This window comes from Phycodurus eques, chromosome 1 (assembly GCF_024500275.1).
Source record: "Phycodurus eques isolate BA_2022a chromosome 1, UOR_Pequ_1.1, whole genome shotgun sequence".
NCBI lineage: Eukaryota > Metazoa > Chordata > Actinopteri > Syngnathiformes > Syngnathidae > Phycodurus > Phycodurus eques.
Window position 1 is genome coordinate 49088935 of NC_084525.1, and position 19310 is coordinate 49108244.

The following is a 19310-nucleotide window of genomic DNA, read 5'->3' on the forward strand; positions in this document are numbered from 1 at the left end:
ACAGTGGAGGATGGAAAGCAAGCGAATAGGGAAGAAGAAAATGAGACGGGGAAAGAGAGAAAGAGAGCGAGAGGGGCTCGCTCCAGGGTGGCGAATAGCCAGGCTGAAACCACAAACATCTTCTATGCCTCACTAACCACTTCAACAATCAATCAGGTAAAAGAACAAGGAAGGTTCAAGTAAAATAATCCAGTCTGAGGGGGCTACAGCACTCTATTTCATTGCATCTCTCACTGGGCAAAGTTCACACACTTACATACGATCACAAAATTATTCTCTTACTTCTTCTTTATAACAATTGCATGCTGCTTTTTTCTGTGCACATGCCTACTGGTGACAGGGTGCAAAGGACAGCAGTGTTACATTCAAATTCATCTGAATAATCTACAGGGCTCTTGCATTCAATGCATGGGTCACAGGGAAGGAATTTGTGTAAAAAAAAAAAGAAACAAAAATATCATCATCATCATCATAAGATCTGCAATCATCTTGTTTTATAAGTGTTATGCACTTTTCTTGCACTGTTGAAATATGCAAGAGGCTTTGTGTCCGGTCACCTGATCTGAGGAGTACAGTTTCAACCATGCGTGGTCATAATCGCTGCAGGAAGGACACGTACACCTGTATTAAGGCTAACTTTCCACAGACAGACAGCAAGTCCTTGCACCCGTGTGCTCACTCTCAACATTTCCTACAGTTACACTTATCTGAAGATGAATTCAAACAACGCCATGTGCAAGCTGTCCTCAGAATTGACCGACAAATTCATCCACTGCTTTTAGATACAGTTCTTCTTCTCGGATTGCCGCTGCAATGTCCTGTGAGCCGTTGTGCGCCAATTGTCAGTCACATGAACCACAACTGGCAAAGTTACTAACTAGAGAAATTCAGGGCAATACTTGGCCCCAAATGCCCTAAATAGCTTTACTCATCCTGGGGTTTTCCCACTTACATGCGGAAACCCAAGACTTTCTCAAGCAAGGGAAAATTCTACTTCAATGGCAGGAGAAAACCTCCCATTGAAAACCGGACGGAGATGAGGGCAGAGCATTCGTGGGTGGGTTTTGTATGTTTGTGCTTAACAGCGTTGCGCGTTTGGTGATACGATCAGAGCCGATTACATGTCATAGGAGTCTAAGCACCCACCATCAGAAGCATTAGAATCAATTGAACGTCACCACCTCAGTTTGGACCCGCACACTGACTGGGATGGTGATCATATACAAAACAAGACACTGATTGAAAAAGTATTGCAACACACCTCAATCAATTACTTCATCAGTTAGCAGAAGGGATATGCAGTACCTCTTCGTTCAAAAAACAAAACAAATGCTCCAACTTAGTTGGTACAGTTTGAGGTAGGCCCTTTTTGCTTCCATCCATCCATTTTTTTCCCCTTTTCATCCTTTTAATAGATCAGTCGACTGACCGATGCATCCTGATCTCAACCCCATCAAATAATTGTGGGATGTAGCGGACATAAACTTAAATGTCAGGACATCGACTGAATGTATCCAAATGCTTGCGCTGATCGTTACCAACTTCTGACAAAATGCCAGGAAGTGTGCCTCGAGTGAGACTTCTTAAAATGTGTTGGCATCACAATATGAACGTATTCCGTGGAGTATTTGCATTGTGTCTACACTGTCAGCTGGGGGCGGGGGAGGCGGGTATAAATGCTCTCACAGAACCACCCACTGAAATCCAAACCACCCACTGAAACCAGTCCCTATAAGTATGATGTATTCACGACAAGAGCCAAAATTCCTTTCGCATGTATGGACAATTAGGCCTAATTTTGGCCCAAATTGCTTCCTGTAATGATGAGTGGACAAAGTTAGCAGGCCACTCTCAACTGGGGAAACACAGAGAGATCTAAAGTATCAGTTCCAAGTCTTGAGCGTGATGGAGAAAAATGTTAAATGCTCCCGGCCTTCGCATAAAAACCATCGCTGTACATACAACACGCCGCCATCACTCATAGCGCAGATAAAAATCATTACAGCCATAAAGTTTGGGAACTTCAAAGATGGTTTCCTCTTGTAGCCATTCAACAATTTAATCTTGAGCAGCCTAATTGTGAGAATGTGTGTCTGTACATGTATTTCTTTGCACCTGTGCTTACATGTAAACTAACCTCTGTCTGGAGCGTATTGGCACGTTGCTCCTTGGCATTGAGGGACTCCTTCAGCACCTCGATGTGTTGCTTGTAGTCGGAGTTCTGATTGGTTAGTGTTTCCAATTTGGTCTGCAGGGCCTGCATCTCAGACTCCTTCCTGTTCAGATCCTGCTTCAGCTGCTCTATCTGGTAATCGCACACACACACAAATATTTGGTTCGTCATTCTTGAGTGCACCAATGAAAACGATAACATACAACGCATGCAAACAACAGCGACACGGCTGCTCTCAATCACGCACACAACAAATTCTCACCAACTTCAAGACCCAGTAGTAAAGCGACCCAAAAAAATGTCCTGTGAATTTGACACACCACCAAGAAGAGTTTTGTAAACATGTATGCCATGTTTGAATTCATTTAAAACAAAACAAACACAAAAACAAAAACTACGCCAAACTCAGTGGACCTGTGCACATTCGTGGTTCGGCTCCCATGGATTCACCTATTTGCAGATTTATTTATTTGTTTGTTTGTTTGTTTTGACTAATGTTGACATTGCACTTTGTACATGGAGCAAAATAATCCTACAGTTGTATCGTAAAGCCAAGTGTGCTGTGACCATAACGGTATTTACATGTTTCGAAAGATGACTTAATATGGCAAAACTTTAGGTCGAGAGTCAGACCACATTATGAAGCATTCTGGGAAACACAATGTTCTAAGAGTGGTTACATAAAGCAGTAGCTACAGAGGGAAGGAAAACACTCTTCAAGAGAACGCTTTCTGTGCTGAGGCGAGCTCTGTGTCGAAGATTGTCATCTGACTGCTGGTGCCAAAAAAGAAAAAAAAAAGGCTAAATGTTGATGCGGCCTGGTGCTACAAAGACACAGACAGACCAAACTAGGTTTTATGGTTAGGTTCTCCAAAGCCACTTTATCGAGCGCACAGAATAATGATGTCGCATTTGCGCTCTCTAAAGTAAAAAATAAAAAATAAACTAGTCACCACCACAGAACAGTTTAAGGAACGAATTCTATGGGGGTGTCGGTCTGTGTGTCTGACTGGCTGCATGAAGAAAGATAAAAGATGGCATTATGAAATCAAAAACGGCCAGGAACCAAAACGGGAGGTAACATGAGCCTAAGGCATCTTGGAAACACAGCTAATGACTTTGATAGGGTATGTTTTGTTTTTTTGTTTGTTTTTTTGTTTTTTTTTGTTTTTTATTTTCTGCAGGTTTCATATTCAGGAACAAAACATGCATGTCATTGCATATATTAAAATTAAGGCTCAGGGGCCACATACAAAATATTTTAGAAACACAAATTTTAAGCATAATTGGATAGACACACACAGGGATAAATATATGAACAATTATTATTCTTTAAATATGCACTAATAAGGAGCTCCCTCACCACGTTCATTCTATTACTTTTTAAATGGCTCTCTTCTTGTGAGTTGCATTGTTTGCAGCTGAGCTTTCAGGTAATTTACAGGTATGAGCATGAATCAAAGAGAGGAATAGAGTAACACATACCAAACAGGAACCACTCGATTGGACAAACAGAACTATCAATTGTGGGCCCAAGCGTCATCACGCCAAACACACTTAGCATGCATTGGAGCCATGCGCCATCACAGGTTCTTAGACAAGTCTTCGTTGTAGCGTGCAACGCTCCAGACATGCAGGTGTCGTCTTTAAGACATTCTACCTTGGTCTTCATGAATTTAAAATGGCTCTTGTAGACCTCCACCTGTTTGAACTCATCCTGCCTGTTCTCAGGATGTAGCAGGCCGCCGGTCTTTAACATCTGGACCTCATCTTCCAAGTCTCGGATGTTTCTCTCCAATGAAGATATCTTGGTGTCCTGCACCAGCAACAGCAGGTACATTTAACTTTCATAAGAGATTGTCTGTCTTACATGTCAGTAATTAAAGAACATTTTCCTTTCAAGCCGTCAGTCTTTTCAGCCACACGCTCATGCACAAAATTAAAAGGGAGGTTGGTGCACAAAGTTCTTGATCTTGACTACCATACACTGTTGCAAGATTGAAAGCTTTGGTTGCTTGATTTTAAAGGAAGCCATAGAAAAGATAGAACTGTTACCACAAAGAAATGTGGGAAAATCCAACCTATTACAGAGTGGGCAACAACAAACAAGGCTGATTTGAGATTTGATGCAAAAGACCATAAAACAAACACCAACACCATAGGCTCGCTATATATTGATGTCTGAGTAGGGAACAGGAAACATCAAGGCTGGCAACCAAGTATGACTGAGGGAATGGAAGCCTCTGGCATGAACAGGTTCCGGGATTGTTTAGCTGCATCTGTTAATACATACGTTGAATGCTAAACCTTGGACGACAGGAGACCGGGAATGGAATAAATGCAAGCAGATTGCATGATGCCATCAGCACACTCCACAGGCAACATGGAAGCATCTGACCTCCATTACTATCTCTGACATCAGCCCTGACCAGAACACGGTGCTGCAAATACTCGCCAAAACGACGCAGACACCGTGCAAATCGCCACACACTGAGGCATGTTCAGATATCTTGAATGTTCAGATATGACATTGAGTGTATATATATATATATATATATATATAAAATACTACTAAAGCTGATACGATTAATCAAATAATTTGAACAATTCAATTACAAAAAATGTCAAAGCAAAATCTCTGCCTCGAAGCTTTGAAGCGACCATTTCTCCACAGGGACTAACGTTACTGCAGACTAATGCGCCACGCCGTACAGAAATAAGTTGGCACTACGCCGGGGAGCAAAGAGTGCACGAAAAAACAGAACATCCAAAGTTGTTACAAAAGAAGATAAAAGTACAATGTGTCTTCGGCAAAGCGGAATCAATTAACCAACGTTACGCAACAGCATGTTTACGATTGCCAATACAAGGTATCGATGTCAACTAATTGAATATTGATTACCGCCGCTAGTCAGAACGTGTTGTAATCCCCCTGCAAGTGGTCGAGAACAAACCCAGCCGCTGGTGTATTTCCAATCGCTTTAACAAACAAAACATAATTAGCATGTTTATACACGGACCGTTATCGTCCACTCAACACGCAGACTTGCTAACGATTAGCCTCTTAACAGCCATGCACGAAACTGAGTTCACGACAGAGAACTCTTCCCTCTCATCGTCTGACGCCCATGTCACTCACCAGGCCAGGCCACCCCTTTTAAAGCCGCTCACACTCAAAGTCACAGATATTACACACGTTGTGGACACACAACGTGAGGACGGCAACCCCAAGTTGACAAAAACAACACCTCCACCTCACATGCACATTTAGTTGTTCAATCATGCAAAATCAATTTTCCAATGGGATAATCGATAGAATACTCAATTGTATAAATATTTGATACTTCAGCCTCTCTCTGTAAAATAACCTGTTGAAGGTTGCCTGTTGCATTTCCAGAAGAGTGGCTCAAGAGCAAAACACACAAGGAACTTCTTTCCTTGTGTGTAAAGCCCGAGAAAATACAGAGGCACATCAAATCCTTAAGCTCGAGAGGAGAACAGAAAGATCAAGGAATGAGCACTCATCACTGTACCTGCCAGATAACGTCAGGATCAAAACAGAAAGGAGGAGCGCTGTTCTGTAATCACAAAGGGAAAATTCCAACTGCACGTTACTGACTTATTACAGACAACAACAACCGACAGCGTTATTCAGCAACTTTGTCGTTATTTATCGGTCTTTGTGTCACTTCCACTTCATTCATTCAAACATCGAATGTAAATGAACTGTTGGCATGCCAGCTGTGCATATAATGTGCATTTTATGTCGCTAGGCAGACGTACTGGATCGCCAAGGGTGCATAAAAAGTCACAGGGGGGTTGTAAAAAAAAAAAAAAAACTGTCGGGTGGGTGTGCGGTTTTGCACACCTCCACATATGGAGGAGTGTGCAAATTTGTTTCACAGCGCGAATGACTTCAAAGGGTTGAGCTGTGAGTGAAAGCTTCCATATGTGGCATTTGAAACTAATTGAACTTGTATAAATAACTTTGCATGGACGGGTAACAAGATTGGGCATAAATCTTACTACTTTTCCCTGCCTGCGTTTATGACTCTGAAGTGGCCACTCCTGCTCACATTACAGCAGAGCTCATCAATAATTTAAGTTATTGTTAGAGGTGATCCGCAAACTACAATAGCTGCCCGTGTGTTGCTGGGGTGGGAAATAAAAATAGCATAAAAAGAGCAGCACAGTAACCTATTGTCATCGTTTCAGGACAGCATGTTTAGTTTTACGCGCAAATCGGAAGTATTGCAGAACCACACTCGAGGCGTTGCGTTGTATGAAGTCCTACCTTCATATCAATGACAGTCTGCAGTGCCCTGGACTTAGCTGCGTCCGCCTGCTGGTTGCGCCGATGGAGCTCTTGAGGCGGAACCCGATAGAAATATGCTTGGCGGCTCATCATCTTTAGTGCTCCTGAATGGCTACAGCTCCAGGCAATTAATAGGAAGCTTTTCAACATTGGCCCATGAAAGAAAGTATCATTTTCTTCCTGGTTGATTCGATGGAAGATGTAATGTTTTTTTTCCCAGCAGGTGCTCTTACCTCTTTATGTTGATCTCTCTGAGTCAGTCCTACCACAGATTGGAGACAAGTTGACACAAACCTATGTACTGTTTGATACTCTCACCACTTGACTCAGTCTGTTTTCAAGACTTTCCTAAAGCTGTTTGGCACGTTAACGCTGCTGCAGCAACACTGTCTGCCCGCGCATGCGCTTAACTTCTCCCATCAATAATTCATGATAGCTTTTACTTATAACTACCCCTACGCAACTATTTATAGTAAGTTAATAGATGAAGGGGAATTAGAGGGATCATTTAGGAGGTTTCCCTAATGAAGTTACTGAAAGCAAATGTTTTGAAAGCGTTAACTACTTACACGTGTTATTTTCTGGGTGAATAACAGACTTGAAGTGCAATGACAAAAGTCTGAAAAGTCATTTCGTTGGCGCTAAATTGTCACCGTTCAGCATGAGTCCATCCAGCCATCTACATATGTTGTAGTCATCTTATCCTGATCGGGTTCATGGGACAAAAACACAAAGCCCACATCCAGCACTTCACTCCCTGTTCAGTAGTCTAATATTGCATATGTACATACAACAAGGTCAACAGCTTTTCCACCACATGGAGAGAAAAAAAATGTCACAGGCAATTGATCCTGAGAAGCAAGCACAAGCAGTGAGAAGATGCGTTCAAAATTGCATCTGGCAGATTTCTGACACAAAACATGAAGCAATATTGCATTTCACTCCGATTACCTCGAGCACCTGCTATTGGATATTTTTCCAAATCAACAGGATTCTGGCTCGGACATGAAAGCCAGCGAAAGATTGTGACTGGGGTCAGAAAGTCACATGGATGTTTAATCTCATTTGATATCAGAAAATAATCCACGGGAATTCATACAAGACTGATTGCTGCACTTTGAAATTGTAACAATTTGGGAGTACGCACAAATCAGACCTTTTGACTCCAACTTTGTCAGCCTTATTATTGATGCCAACAACCACTCAAAATCAATATGTTTCTTGTGTAGACATATCCTTGAGAGTTTAAAAAAAAGAAAGAAAAAAAAAAAGACAGTTGAGATGTGGTAAAGCGGTCAAGGGAAACCTCAATGTACAGTACTGTGGTGGACTGAGACGAGCTGGAATCTTCTGAAGTTCTTCCAATGAAATTAGAGGAGACGAGCCTTATCCTCTTGTCCTATTCACTTGTGGATAAGCGGGGATTACTCCTCTAAGAGCATGTCTGTTGCTGCCCACTGACCATGTGTGGACTATTGTGTCACTCTGTGTTGATTCACATTTAAAAATGACTGTGGCCCTTTTATAGTGTGCAATTCCACTTTTCCTTGACGGTTTTTTTTACAGCGCTGATGTGGCCCCCAGTGGAGAATTTGTATTATTCAAGACAGAGAAACATGCCATCAAACATTGTCAACTCGGCTCCATGTGTCAGAACAGCTAACACATGGAATTAATAGGATCAAAAGGTAACACAATAGCAATAAATTGCAGGCATCCTGAGAGACGGACACGGTCACAAAGTTCATTTCTCGCCCGGAGGCGACGGTGTCATAGGCACCACGCAGAACATGCGGAGAACTGATTCATCAGTCACATTCCCACCCTTTCTCCACCCGAGAGAGGAAAGGGCATAGAAAAAGCAAACGCACACATACATGTGGAAATGGGTCTGCCTATCATCTCAGACAATTTAGTCACAATTTCATTTCAACGTTTCAGCTGCGTATACACTCGACTCCATTGGGTCGGGAGACAAAAACGGATACGCTGGCAAAGAAAATGGAAATGCTGCTGTTTAAACCAAATGTACATTCACAAATGTGCTTCAAAGAACGTTGCACGAGTGAAAAAATAAGTCAGCATTGGAGCAATGGGGAGGTTTAATACTGACGAAAGCAAAAACCAATACTACAATTATGCTTATTTGACCCACTGGATCAATGCAACGGCACCAGAACAGCTCATCCAGAATGAGACATTTTAAAAAAGGTGTTTTTTTTTAGGTTTTCAGTTTTTAGATTCCTTCTTGACTGTGTCAAACCTGCACTTGAATGCCATAAAATAGATCTCCAAGTTGAAACGTGTGTGTGTGTGTGTGTGCGTGTGTGTGTGTGTGTGCGTGCAAACCTTTAGCAACAGGTCAGGGCTGGGCTGGAACAGAGCAGCGGTGTTGCTGTTGTTATTGGGCCTACTGGGAACAGGCGGCTGGGGAGAGTCGATTACAACGTGTGCGCGGGCGCGGGCGCGTGCGCGTGTGAGACTGTGAGATCACACACAAAACGACACTTGCAGGAAAGCCTGATAGAACACTGCCACTTTGTGGTTACTGCTAGTACTGCAAAAAAAAAAATATTTTTGTTTTGTTTTGTTTTTGCAATATACTAACTACTAGAAAGAATAATACATGGAATAACACAATGCAGTTTGGAAGCCAAATAGATTGTGACTCAACTTCATCAGCTGTGGAAACGAGAGATAATTAGCAAGACAACGCTATAAAGGAATGGAATTCATGGTGGTGACCACAGATCGTAGCCTTTCTGTCTTATTTTGATTTATTAGATTTTTATTTTGTCACTTTTGCATTTTGCCACTGCTCTCACCCCTAGAGGTGCGACATCTGGGTCATCGTGTCTCGTTCCATCCATCAACGATTCAATTCTCAATCCAGACCTACATGGGATGAGGATTTTGATTTCCATTCAGCATTCTTATGTTACTTTGTCCTCAACGTATTCCACTACGTCACGAATAAAGATTTTCGACCGGAATATCTCATTTATTGAGATTTGTGATGTGTTGTTTGAGTGTTCCCTTTATTTATTTTTTGGAGCAGTCAGTGATTCCCAACCAGTGTAACGTAGCACTCTCATGTGTCATGAGAGAATATCAGGGGTGACGCAGGGAGTTATCCAATTTCACTTCATGGGTCTGAAAATTATTATTGATATACAACAAATGTATCTATGATGAATAGTGACAGGAAGAACAATGCAATGTTTTTCCAATTAGATGGCAGTCGATACAATAAACTTGTTTATCATTTACACTGGGGAACATAATATTTGTTGAGTTAGGTCTGACAGCTGTTCTTAACTAATTTTTGGGTGCGGAATCCAAAACTGATCTCAGTTTTTCTCTATCACGTCAGGTTTTTAAAAAAGAAATATATATATATATATATGAAAAAATGTATCTATGTAAATAAAACACTAAAATTGAATAGTTACAAGCTTTGAATTCTCAAAAAACAGCATACAATGCAATAGAACTTACAAGGTTAAGAGAAAAGCCAGCACAACTCCTCTTAATTCCTACTATGCTAGCTTTCTGTATGCAGCTATTGATAGTATTGACCTATTGGGAGCTGCACACACCTCTCACCGCAGAAACAAGTTGCCACGTAGATGTAGATGAGTCCAATCGTAATCAGCTTACTACAGCTAATCAGTGGCTTTTTGCTTATCTGGAGGGTAAACTTGATGTGCTTGGAAAAAAAACTTTAATTTTGGAATCAGCATGCCAATTTTAGTTTTAATCAGCATAAAAATCTAACTCAACAGAATTGTTTTTTTTTTTTTTTTTTTAAATTGTTCCCCAGTGTTATACAACAGAATAACTCATGGCTTCCTGCAAGTATATCATTTTTGTGTTCAATTAAAGAAGGCCAGATTTCACATAAAGACAAGATCGTCATTATTTCAGGATTCATACTTTTTGTAATATTTTTGTTTGCTGGTGTGCCGTGAATGTTTTTTCTAAAGTAAAATGGACACATGAAACGGTTGGGAAACAATGATATTATATATTATATTTTCCATCAGTGGAGTTGGAATACTAAATGATGATTAGGTTAACCAGTCCTGCTTATTTACTGTCGCTCTTCGATTCCACAAAACACAGAAAATAGAACCTGTGTTTGGGTTTGTGCATATCGGAAAGTCTGACAGGGGACACAAAATGGGAACAAAAGAGCCCCATTGCACGCGGCTTCCCTTTGAAAGCAAAAAACAGCAAGTGAATGATGGCCTGTGCTCTTTATCCACACAAACTCCTCATGAGCATACCATCCAGACATAAACACAGACTGATGGTTCAAGTGACTTCACATCTGGTGAAGATCTCCAAGACCTGAATGCTACTAGCAAGTCTCATGGAATTACAAAGCAGATTTCCAATTTATGCTGACCTTTAAATAGCACAACTACTTGAAAATAAGTCCCCTAAAACTACCGGTGCCCTAAAAGCTATCAGTATGTGTCCATCAGAAAATTGAAAAAAAAAAGAAAAAAGAAAAAATAAAGGGGCTCCTCATGCATATTAACTAAGGTGAGAATTGTGCTTCATTCCATTCCAACATTTCCAACAAAGCATCACCCGTAAAAAATAGAGCAAAAGAAAGTCTACACATGTTAAGCATTTAGTATCTTAGCTGAAGCTAGACAAGCAGGGTCATTTCAAAAGAGCTTAATGGGCGCGCTAATGGAAGGCAGTTGTGCCGACTTCCTTCAGAGCTAATCAAAATATGGAAGAGGAGCGCAGCACTACCGTAACAGCCATCAAAGTCCAAGTGTGAGGCTAAATTGCCACTCCGATAAGTCAACACGGGCAAGAGGCCTTGACAGGAAAAAGGTTACCTCACAGTTAAACACATGCAAAGAAATCTTTTGATTAATTAGCGGTTAACCCTCACATTTGACTTTTTGAATTCTTCACTGACCACAAAATGATCAAAGTGCAAACTAAAGTATCAGATGAACTGATTCAATTTTTTTTTTGTTTTTTTAAAGCAAGATTATGCAATTCTTAAAAGCGCCTTGGAGAGGATGCTTTGTGAAGTAATGAATTAAGTGAAACATTTTTTGAGGAAAATTACATGGCCCCAATCATTTCCTCCACTGTGTAGAATGTGATTACAGTGCTGGATTACTTTTTTGAGTAGAGTGGAAGCCCCATTGTTTGCGGGATATATATACATTTTTTTTTACCTGAAAATTTTCTTGAATATACGGGAATATATCGTCAATAACCGTTTTCAATGAAAAACGGGGGTTGGCCCGTCGCAAAAAAAAATAAAAAAATACAAAATCAAACAAAAATTGATGAAAGTGAATAGGTGAACTGCGGGAGTCTACTGTATACATATTGTTGCTACATCAATATTTTTTTGTTATAGGAGAAACCAAGGCCATTTTAAGACATTTCTTAAAAAAACAATATCTTTATGCAATGAGCCATGCAAATGCATACAATTATCCTCCACTAACACAAACAACTAAACTATTCAGGAACAACACTTGGAGCATACTATCCATCCATCCATCCATCCATCCATTTTCTGAGCGGCTTATCCTCACTAGGGTCGCGGGCGTGCTGCAGCCTATCCCAGCTATCAACGGGCAGGAGGCGGGGTACACCCTGAACTGCCAAACGCAGGGCACATATAAATAAACAACCGTTCGCACTCACATTCACACCTACGGGCAATTTAGAGTCTTCAATCAACCTACCACGCATGTTTTTGGGATGTGGGAGGAAACCGGAGTGCCCGGAGAAAACCCACGCAGGCACGGGGAGAACATGAGCTAACAAAAATAAACTAGGCAAGCAAACTATTTGTTGTCCTTATGCTTATGAAATACATGAATATATGAAATACACACACACGCACGCACACACACACAAACTACATCATCCCATCTTACCCTCAAAAAGCCAAGTTTGAGTTTTTCCCCTCCTTACAGCGCATGCAAAACCAGTTCAAAATAGAATACTACAGCACGTGTGTGTGTGTGTGCGTGTGTGTGCACGCGCGTGTGAACAAGTACTTACCTATTACGCACACATGCACAGGAATTATTGCATTGTAAGGCCCACAATTGCCAGAGACACCCAACAAGGGTGGATCGTCCATGCCCAAGTCCAGAGGGGGTGTGGCCTTGGTAGAAACGCTAAGCCGACCGACTCCAGATGTGCGCCCGTGATGTTCACATTCACCGACACACACAATTACTTGCTGCAGCAGACACACAACGCAAGGGCAAAAACTAAATCAACGTGGTACAAAAAAGAGTAAGTGTACACACACGCACACACGCAGGTAGGGAAATTAAGAGCTAAGAAGATTTTGGAGTTAAAAATAAACAAAGCAGGAGCCAGACGGCCAAAGCAGTGTGCCACCAATCCACCTGGCCTGCTTGGATAACAACATGCATGTTCCCGCAGCAAACCACATTTCCATTTCTCGATGAACGGATGCAGCTCTCTAACACGTATAACCAAATAGGAATTGCTTTTACAGCTGCCACATGAGCATGTGCATCTCCAAGAACATGCGGTACTGTTAAAACACACACACACACACACACACACACACACACACACACACAATCAGCGTGAACACAGACTTGTTAATCTGGGCCACATGAGTTGATTTCTGCTTCCACAAATAAAATAATACAGGCGCAGGAAACATACATAAACAATTAAGAGGGATGTCTGTAGGCATGCACTGCATGTTATACAGGCGTTTCCAACAAAGTGATGACTTCGAGGAAAAATCTAGTAGTGGCTATCAAAAGTCTACACACCCCTGTTTGTTCAAAATAAATGGCAGGTTTTTGTGATATACAAAAATGAGACCAAGATAAATTATTTCCATACTTTTCCCACCATCAATTCAGTTTATAGAACCTGTATAACTTAATTGTGTGTGTGGGGGGGGGGGGGGGGGGGGAACAAATCTTTTAAAAAGGGGAAGTAAAAATAAGCAACTGAGCTAATGTGGTTGCACAAGTGTGCACACCCTTTTATAAGTGGGATGTGGCTGTGGTCGCCAGCCAATTGCAAAGCACATATAAACAAAAAAACATTCGCACACACATTCACACCTACGGGCAATTTAGCCAATCCTATTCAAACTTAGGTTAAATGGTAGCCAGCAAACACCTTCCACCATTCAAAGTGCATTTGATTTAGGCCAAATAAAACTCGGTTGTTCTAGTAGGCTTTTTCTAAGGGTGTGCGCACATGTGCAACCACATTATTGCAATTGCTTGTTTTTACTTGCCTAAGGTCATAGGTAACATTAATGGTAGGAAAAAGTTTTTAAATGACTTATTTTGCTGTCATTTTTGACATCATTAAAAAAAAAAAAAATCATTTGAACAGGGGTGTGTACACTTTTTATATCCATTGGATATATGTCAAAATACATCCAGTGTTGATGGGGTTTTTTTTTAATTATGAAAATGTTGTCCTTTGGAGATGGCAAATGTATCAGGGTTAATGCCATTCTGATTTAAACATGCCTCAATCTGTTTTTTTTTTGGTTTTTTTTTTTGTGCAATATTGTTACGCTAAATTCGAAACCAAACTCACCTCTCTTACGTGCATGTTTTCGAGTTGAGCTTCAGCCTCGTGCGCAGCCATAGCTAAGATGCCCGTTCTCTGGCCGCGGCCCCACTTCCCGTGAACTTGACCCTGGCTCTGAAGCATCTCCAGGAGCCTCTGGATGCTATCGTCTCTGGCACCCAGCGTCTGTTTTTGCGAGTCAATCCTCGTCTCCATCTCTTCCATGGTTCTCCTCAGCAGGGACAGCTCCTTGGCCTGACGCTCGTGCTCCGACTGCAGGTGGACGAAGTTCTCGTGCGATGGATCCAGAGGTGGCGAAGAGAAGCCGTCACACCCCGGCACTTGGCAAGGGCTGCAACGCCGGAGCGAACTGGGGCTGCAGGGGACGGTCGGGCTGCGCTTCGGCCCGGGATGAAGCGAGCCGGCTGGGCTGACTCTCTGTGTAGCTACTGGACCGGCACAGCCGTACCCAGAGCTGTGAACGATGACGTCGGCTTCCTGTGGCCCCGGATCGTATGTGTTGGACGGGCTCGCTCTCGGGCTGTTCTTTGGTCCGGGACTGTGGAGATTGCTGGGACTTTCTCGAGGACTGTGGCCAGGACTGAGCCCTCCTCTGTGGTCCTGGTCCGTGCGGCTGTCGTGACAGGAACTGGATGTCCCTTGCTGTAGGCGGCTGTTCAATTCCCTGTGGGCCCTCAGCTCTTCCTGGAGCTCCTGAACTGTCAATGGAACCTGTTAGAAATTGGACAAGGGAAACAAAACTTTCTTTTGTCATATTCAAGTATTTGACCGAGTACGGGGATTCTCGAGCACATGCAGGAAGCCCAAACACAAAGTTGCTTTTTTTAAAAGCCTGGACTCAAAGATTAATGCCACTTGTTGATTATTTTGTCCTCAAGGGGGCGTCCCTTCATTTCAAAACACCAGGAGATTATGAGCTTGTGAAGAGGGCCAGTCAAGTAAGAAGTTAACAAGAGTGTTGGTGAAACAGTCATACTTACGTTTACAAACCTCGAATAGTTAAGTTAATATATAATATTGAGAAATCGCAATTTGACGTCATCAATCAACCTGATATATTGGAAATGATCTGTTGTGCATGGAGAGAACTCACGCAAGCGAAGGTAGGGCATGCAAGAGCCACACTATTCCACGTACATTATTAAGAAATATACAGAAGGTATCTTAAACAGACTGTCAAAATGAAAACTGGCGTAAAAAAAATGATATTGCCGTGAATATTCATACTCTTCTACTCTCGTATGCAAAAGGTAGGTGGCACCAAGGACACACATGCACACTCAATATGTACACAAATACAAACAGATGGTTAGGTGGGAGTCTGTTTGGCACAGCTGAGGGAGAAAGTGACATTCCTTATGCAAATGAAACTGTTCTGATGTCAACATCTTTGCAAGGTAACTCAAAGGATGAAATAAAAACAAAATGAATCATCCACAGTGGACCAGTGAAGGGGATTAGCATCCATTAAAGAAATTACAATGGAGTTCAAGCTTATTTTGTATTTTCTTCCATTACAAATGACAAATCTCAAACGTAAATCAAAAATAAATTAGAGCAAGAGTTTAAACATTTGAGGGAAAACTATGGGGGGGGGGGGGGGGGGGGTAATGTATAACAAAAAAAATTGAAATAAGACAAATACGTGCTGCGTTTTGCAAATCTGCCTCATAGCAAAAAAAAAAAAAAAAAAAAAAAAAAGTGTGTTGAGATGTGGGTATTCAAATCTTCGTTTGGGCCTTTTTCTGTGGAGAGTGTTTGACCACCCTCTGCTTGTTGTCTACGGGTACTCCAGAAAAGTGTCAGAAAGGTTCCAGGACTGGCATCACAAAAGATATATTTCAAACCCAAGCTATGCGAGGGTTTTTTCCCCCTTTAATATAATAATAGTACCATTATTACTGTACAAGTATGAGTAGGTGCAAACGCAGAGGTTGTTGCCTAGGTAACAAGATCTGATACAAGTCAGCCGGCGCAATCTAATCAGATCGATCACAAGAGCAGAAATGAAGATTCTGCGTTTGCGTGCTCAGTTGTCGTCCTTATTAATCGCAGCGGGTTTGAGTTCCAATTTTTAACCGCTGAAGTGGTAGTTTTAGGTGCTTCAGTCATTTCACATATTTTGCCTTCAGCCTATTTTGCAAAGATGTGTTGCCGTGCGGTACTACGAAATCATGACAATAAAGATGCAATGTAAATTAAATATGAGCAGTCCTTTTTTTTTTTTTTTTTTTTTTTCTTTTTTCATACTGCTGTCATATTTGATCTCATTAGAATGTTCTGGTGTACCTAATTTGTGGCCAGTGAGTGTACAGCTGTTATACACGAGGAGATGGCGAAGAAGTGAGTGGTAAATATCCCTTTGGACAGTTTTATATTAAGTACCTTAAAGCAACAATTGGAAAAAAAAAGTAAGTATCTTCACAGAAAATACCTTATTATTAATATTACATTAATAACTCCCGGAAGTTAAAGTTATGAAGATGGCTAAGAGAAATGTATTGGAGTAAAAGTATACATTTTTATTTAGGAAATGTAGTAGAGTAAAAGTCAATGTTTCCAGAAATAAGTGCAGTACAGATATGTAAAAATTATATCCTGTAATACATATTTTTACTCCATTAATTTATGAGACTTCCTTGAGGAGTAGCTGTTAAGCTGTGTTAGAGTCTGGCAAAGACTAAGAGGGCACGTTCCCATGGCAACTCAAGCCCACAAGCCGCGAAACCATCTTGAAGGGAACTGGAGAGGCGCTTTCCTATGCAACCTCAAAGACGGGTACACAGAAGGTATGAGAAGATGTGTGATGTCCATATGAGACACATGAATACAAAATAATAACACGGATTTACTTGTGTGAACATGACTCACTGTTGACTCATTTGGTGTGAAGTGCGGTAAAATCTCAGTTCCCTCATCGGCATTTAAATTAGTCTTTCCAAAAGACACGTCAATTCTAAAATAAACACAGTTGACTGCAGGTACATCGCAATACATGAGCATATGAATTAGAATTCATTGAGATCATTGACATACTTAAATAAACTGTGCAACAGAAGCCTGCAGATGACTACGCATGTAGGTGTGATTTATGAACTGGAAAATGCAAATTTGAGAACAATAACTCACATCTATAGTCATCTGCAGGCTTCTGTTGCATGATTGATTTAGTCATGTCATCTCAATGAATTACAATAAATATTAGGGCCTGACTGATATTGATTTCTTAAGGGCGATGAATGTCATCTTTTTATTTTGCTCTAATGTGCCTGTGTTTAAATGGGAAAAAAAAAAAAAACAGGCTAATATTGGCCGATTAAATCGGTCAGGCCCTGATAAATATATTCTAATGCATTGAGCTGTACCTTTATGACATACCTGAATAGTATCTTGGTCTGCCCCGTAATAGTCCTTCGGGGCAGAGGTCCTCGCTCCATCCTCTCGCCTGAGGCCTTTGTCCCTCTTGACATCCGGACTCCAGAAGTTGACGTTGTTAACGCTGCGGCCTGTCCTTCCATCCCTGCCTCCGTCCAATTCCCTTCTTAGGCTGTCATTTTCCTGCTGAAGCTCTCTCAGCTGAGCCTGGAGATCAGATGCAGGAGGCTCCTGGCGAACAGCCGAATCCAGCGCCTGCGGTCGTTTCCCAGACTGGCGCTGCAGACTGGAAGTCCCCGCAGGGCGAGAGTTTTGTTCTCTGCTGTAGTGGTTGGACCGGTTATTGAGGTCAGTGGAATTGATATTTGGGCTGCTGCCCACATCGGTTCCCCGGCCGCTGTAGGAGAAGCGGCTGGTGTTCCTTCCGAGCGTCATGGTGCCTTTAGGGTAACCGCCGGAGGGTTCCAAAGCATCCCGCTCACAGGAGTACACGCCCGAAGTGCCGTAAGCTGCATTTAAAGACTGGATGTTCTCCATTGAGAGAGTTGTTCCCCCTGGAGCTGTTCCTGAATCACTGGTCTCTTTTGCATGTGTTCCTGCACCAGGTTTCTTTGGACCGAGCCTTGACATTGATCCTTGCCCTGCGGGTACTTTTGCAACAGGTGCGGATACTGAGCCAGGTTCTAGCCCTGAGCGGCAGCCTGGGGTCGAAGTGGTCTTGGCCTGTTTACCTTTGCCCTGTTTTGCAGACTTTGAAAAGCGTGAATGAGGTGCATTGCCATCTGCGTCCCCACTGCTCCTTGAGGCAGCAGACAGCTTGTTCTGGGCCGGCTTGGCTCTAATATTTAAAGGCATTTTATTATTTTTCACATATACGCATATATATCGTGAAATGTGGCATTTGAGATGATTCCCTTTTGGATCCTTTCATGGATTCAGTGTGGATTGGAGGGTTTAAATGGCCATCTCCTGGCCTCTCACTTTTCCCATGCCCATCGCGGATTGGATGGGGCTTGAGGCTGAGACTTGCAGTATTTAGTCCAAATAAGAGGAAGAGGTTGCTGTTGGCAACAGGCAACAAGGCTCCCAAATCCAGGTACAGGCCGGGACATCATGGAGCCTTGACAACAAAACAATGAAAATCAGTCAAAAGAAAAATAATACAGCAACCCCGAATGTCAATTAATGCAAAATTCCTTTTATTTTTTTGTATTTGTGGTGTACTGAAAGATGATACATGATGTTATGAATTATCATTAAACTATTTTTTTCCCCTAATTGTTTGGAAGGCATTTATTTTATAAGTGTACTGTACCTTTGAGAATTTGTCCTTTGATACATTTTTTTACAAATTTATACAACCTCCAAAATAGTGAAAAATAAACTAAATGGAACACCTAAAATATATCTTTGTTCATCTTTATATGCCAGCAACGAATAATAACGGACAGAACAATTAAATGCTCTTCCATTATATGGCAGAAGGTACAATTAACCAGCTGTGTATTCATCTGTTGCCATTCATATATGAAATATATTCAAGAAAATAAGTCATGACTATTGCAATTACCCATGCTGATTCCACACCGAGTAAATCACGATGCGAGTACGTTGAGAGGAGCTCGTCAATATTAAAGTATTTATACTTTTTGTCACGTTTTTGTTTAGTGGTACGGTGGCTGGGAAGTACAAAACAATACAACAAATTTCGCAACCACATTTCAGAAAACAAATGAACAAAAGTTGAAACGAATTTACATTTCAGAAAAACGGTTTGTGTCACTTGTAATTCGTTTTGACTTTGGTTCATTAGCTTTTTTTCTGATTTGCCAAAGCGTTTACGCTTTTGTT

The 19310-nt window shown here is 41.6% G+C and overlaps 1 protein-coding gene across 4 annotated transcripts in view; it reads right to left on the reverse strand.

The window, feature by feature from the left end:
- LOC133413262 (ERC protein 2-like) overlaps nucleotides 1-19310 on the reverse strand; it is a 135420-nt gene that overhangs the window by 114855 nt on the left and 1255 nt on the right. For 3 of the 4 annotated variants that reach the window (XM_061697401.1, XM_061697429.1, XM_061697420.1), the window contains exons 2-4: nucleotides 17463-18579; nucleotides 14091-14795; nucleotides 2138-2305 (exon numbers count right to left, since the gene is read on the reverse strand). In XM_061697401.1, the coding sequence (XP_061553385.1) occupies nucleotides 2138-2305; nucleotides 14091-14795; nucleotides 17463-18314 (1725 nt within the window). In that variant the 5' untranslated portion in view covers nucleotides 18315-18579. The remainder of the gene's footprint in view (nucleotides 1-2137; nucleotides 2306-14090; nucleotides 14796-17462; nucleotides 18580-19310) is intronic. The other variant, XM_061697410.1, reaches the window with a different exon arrangement.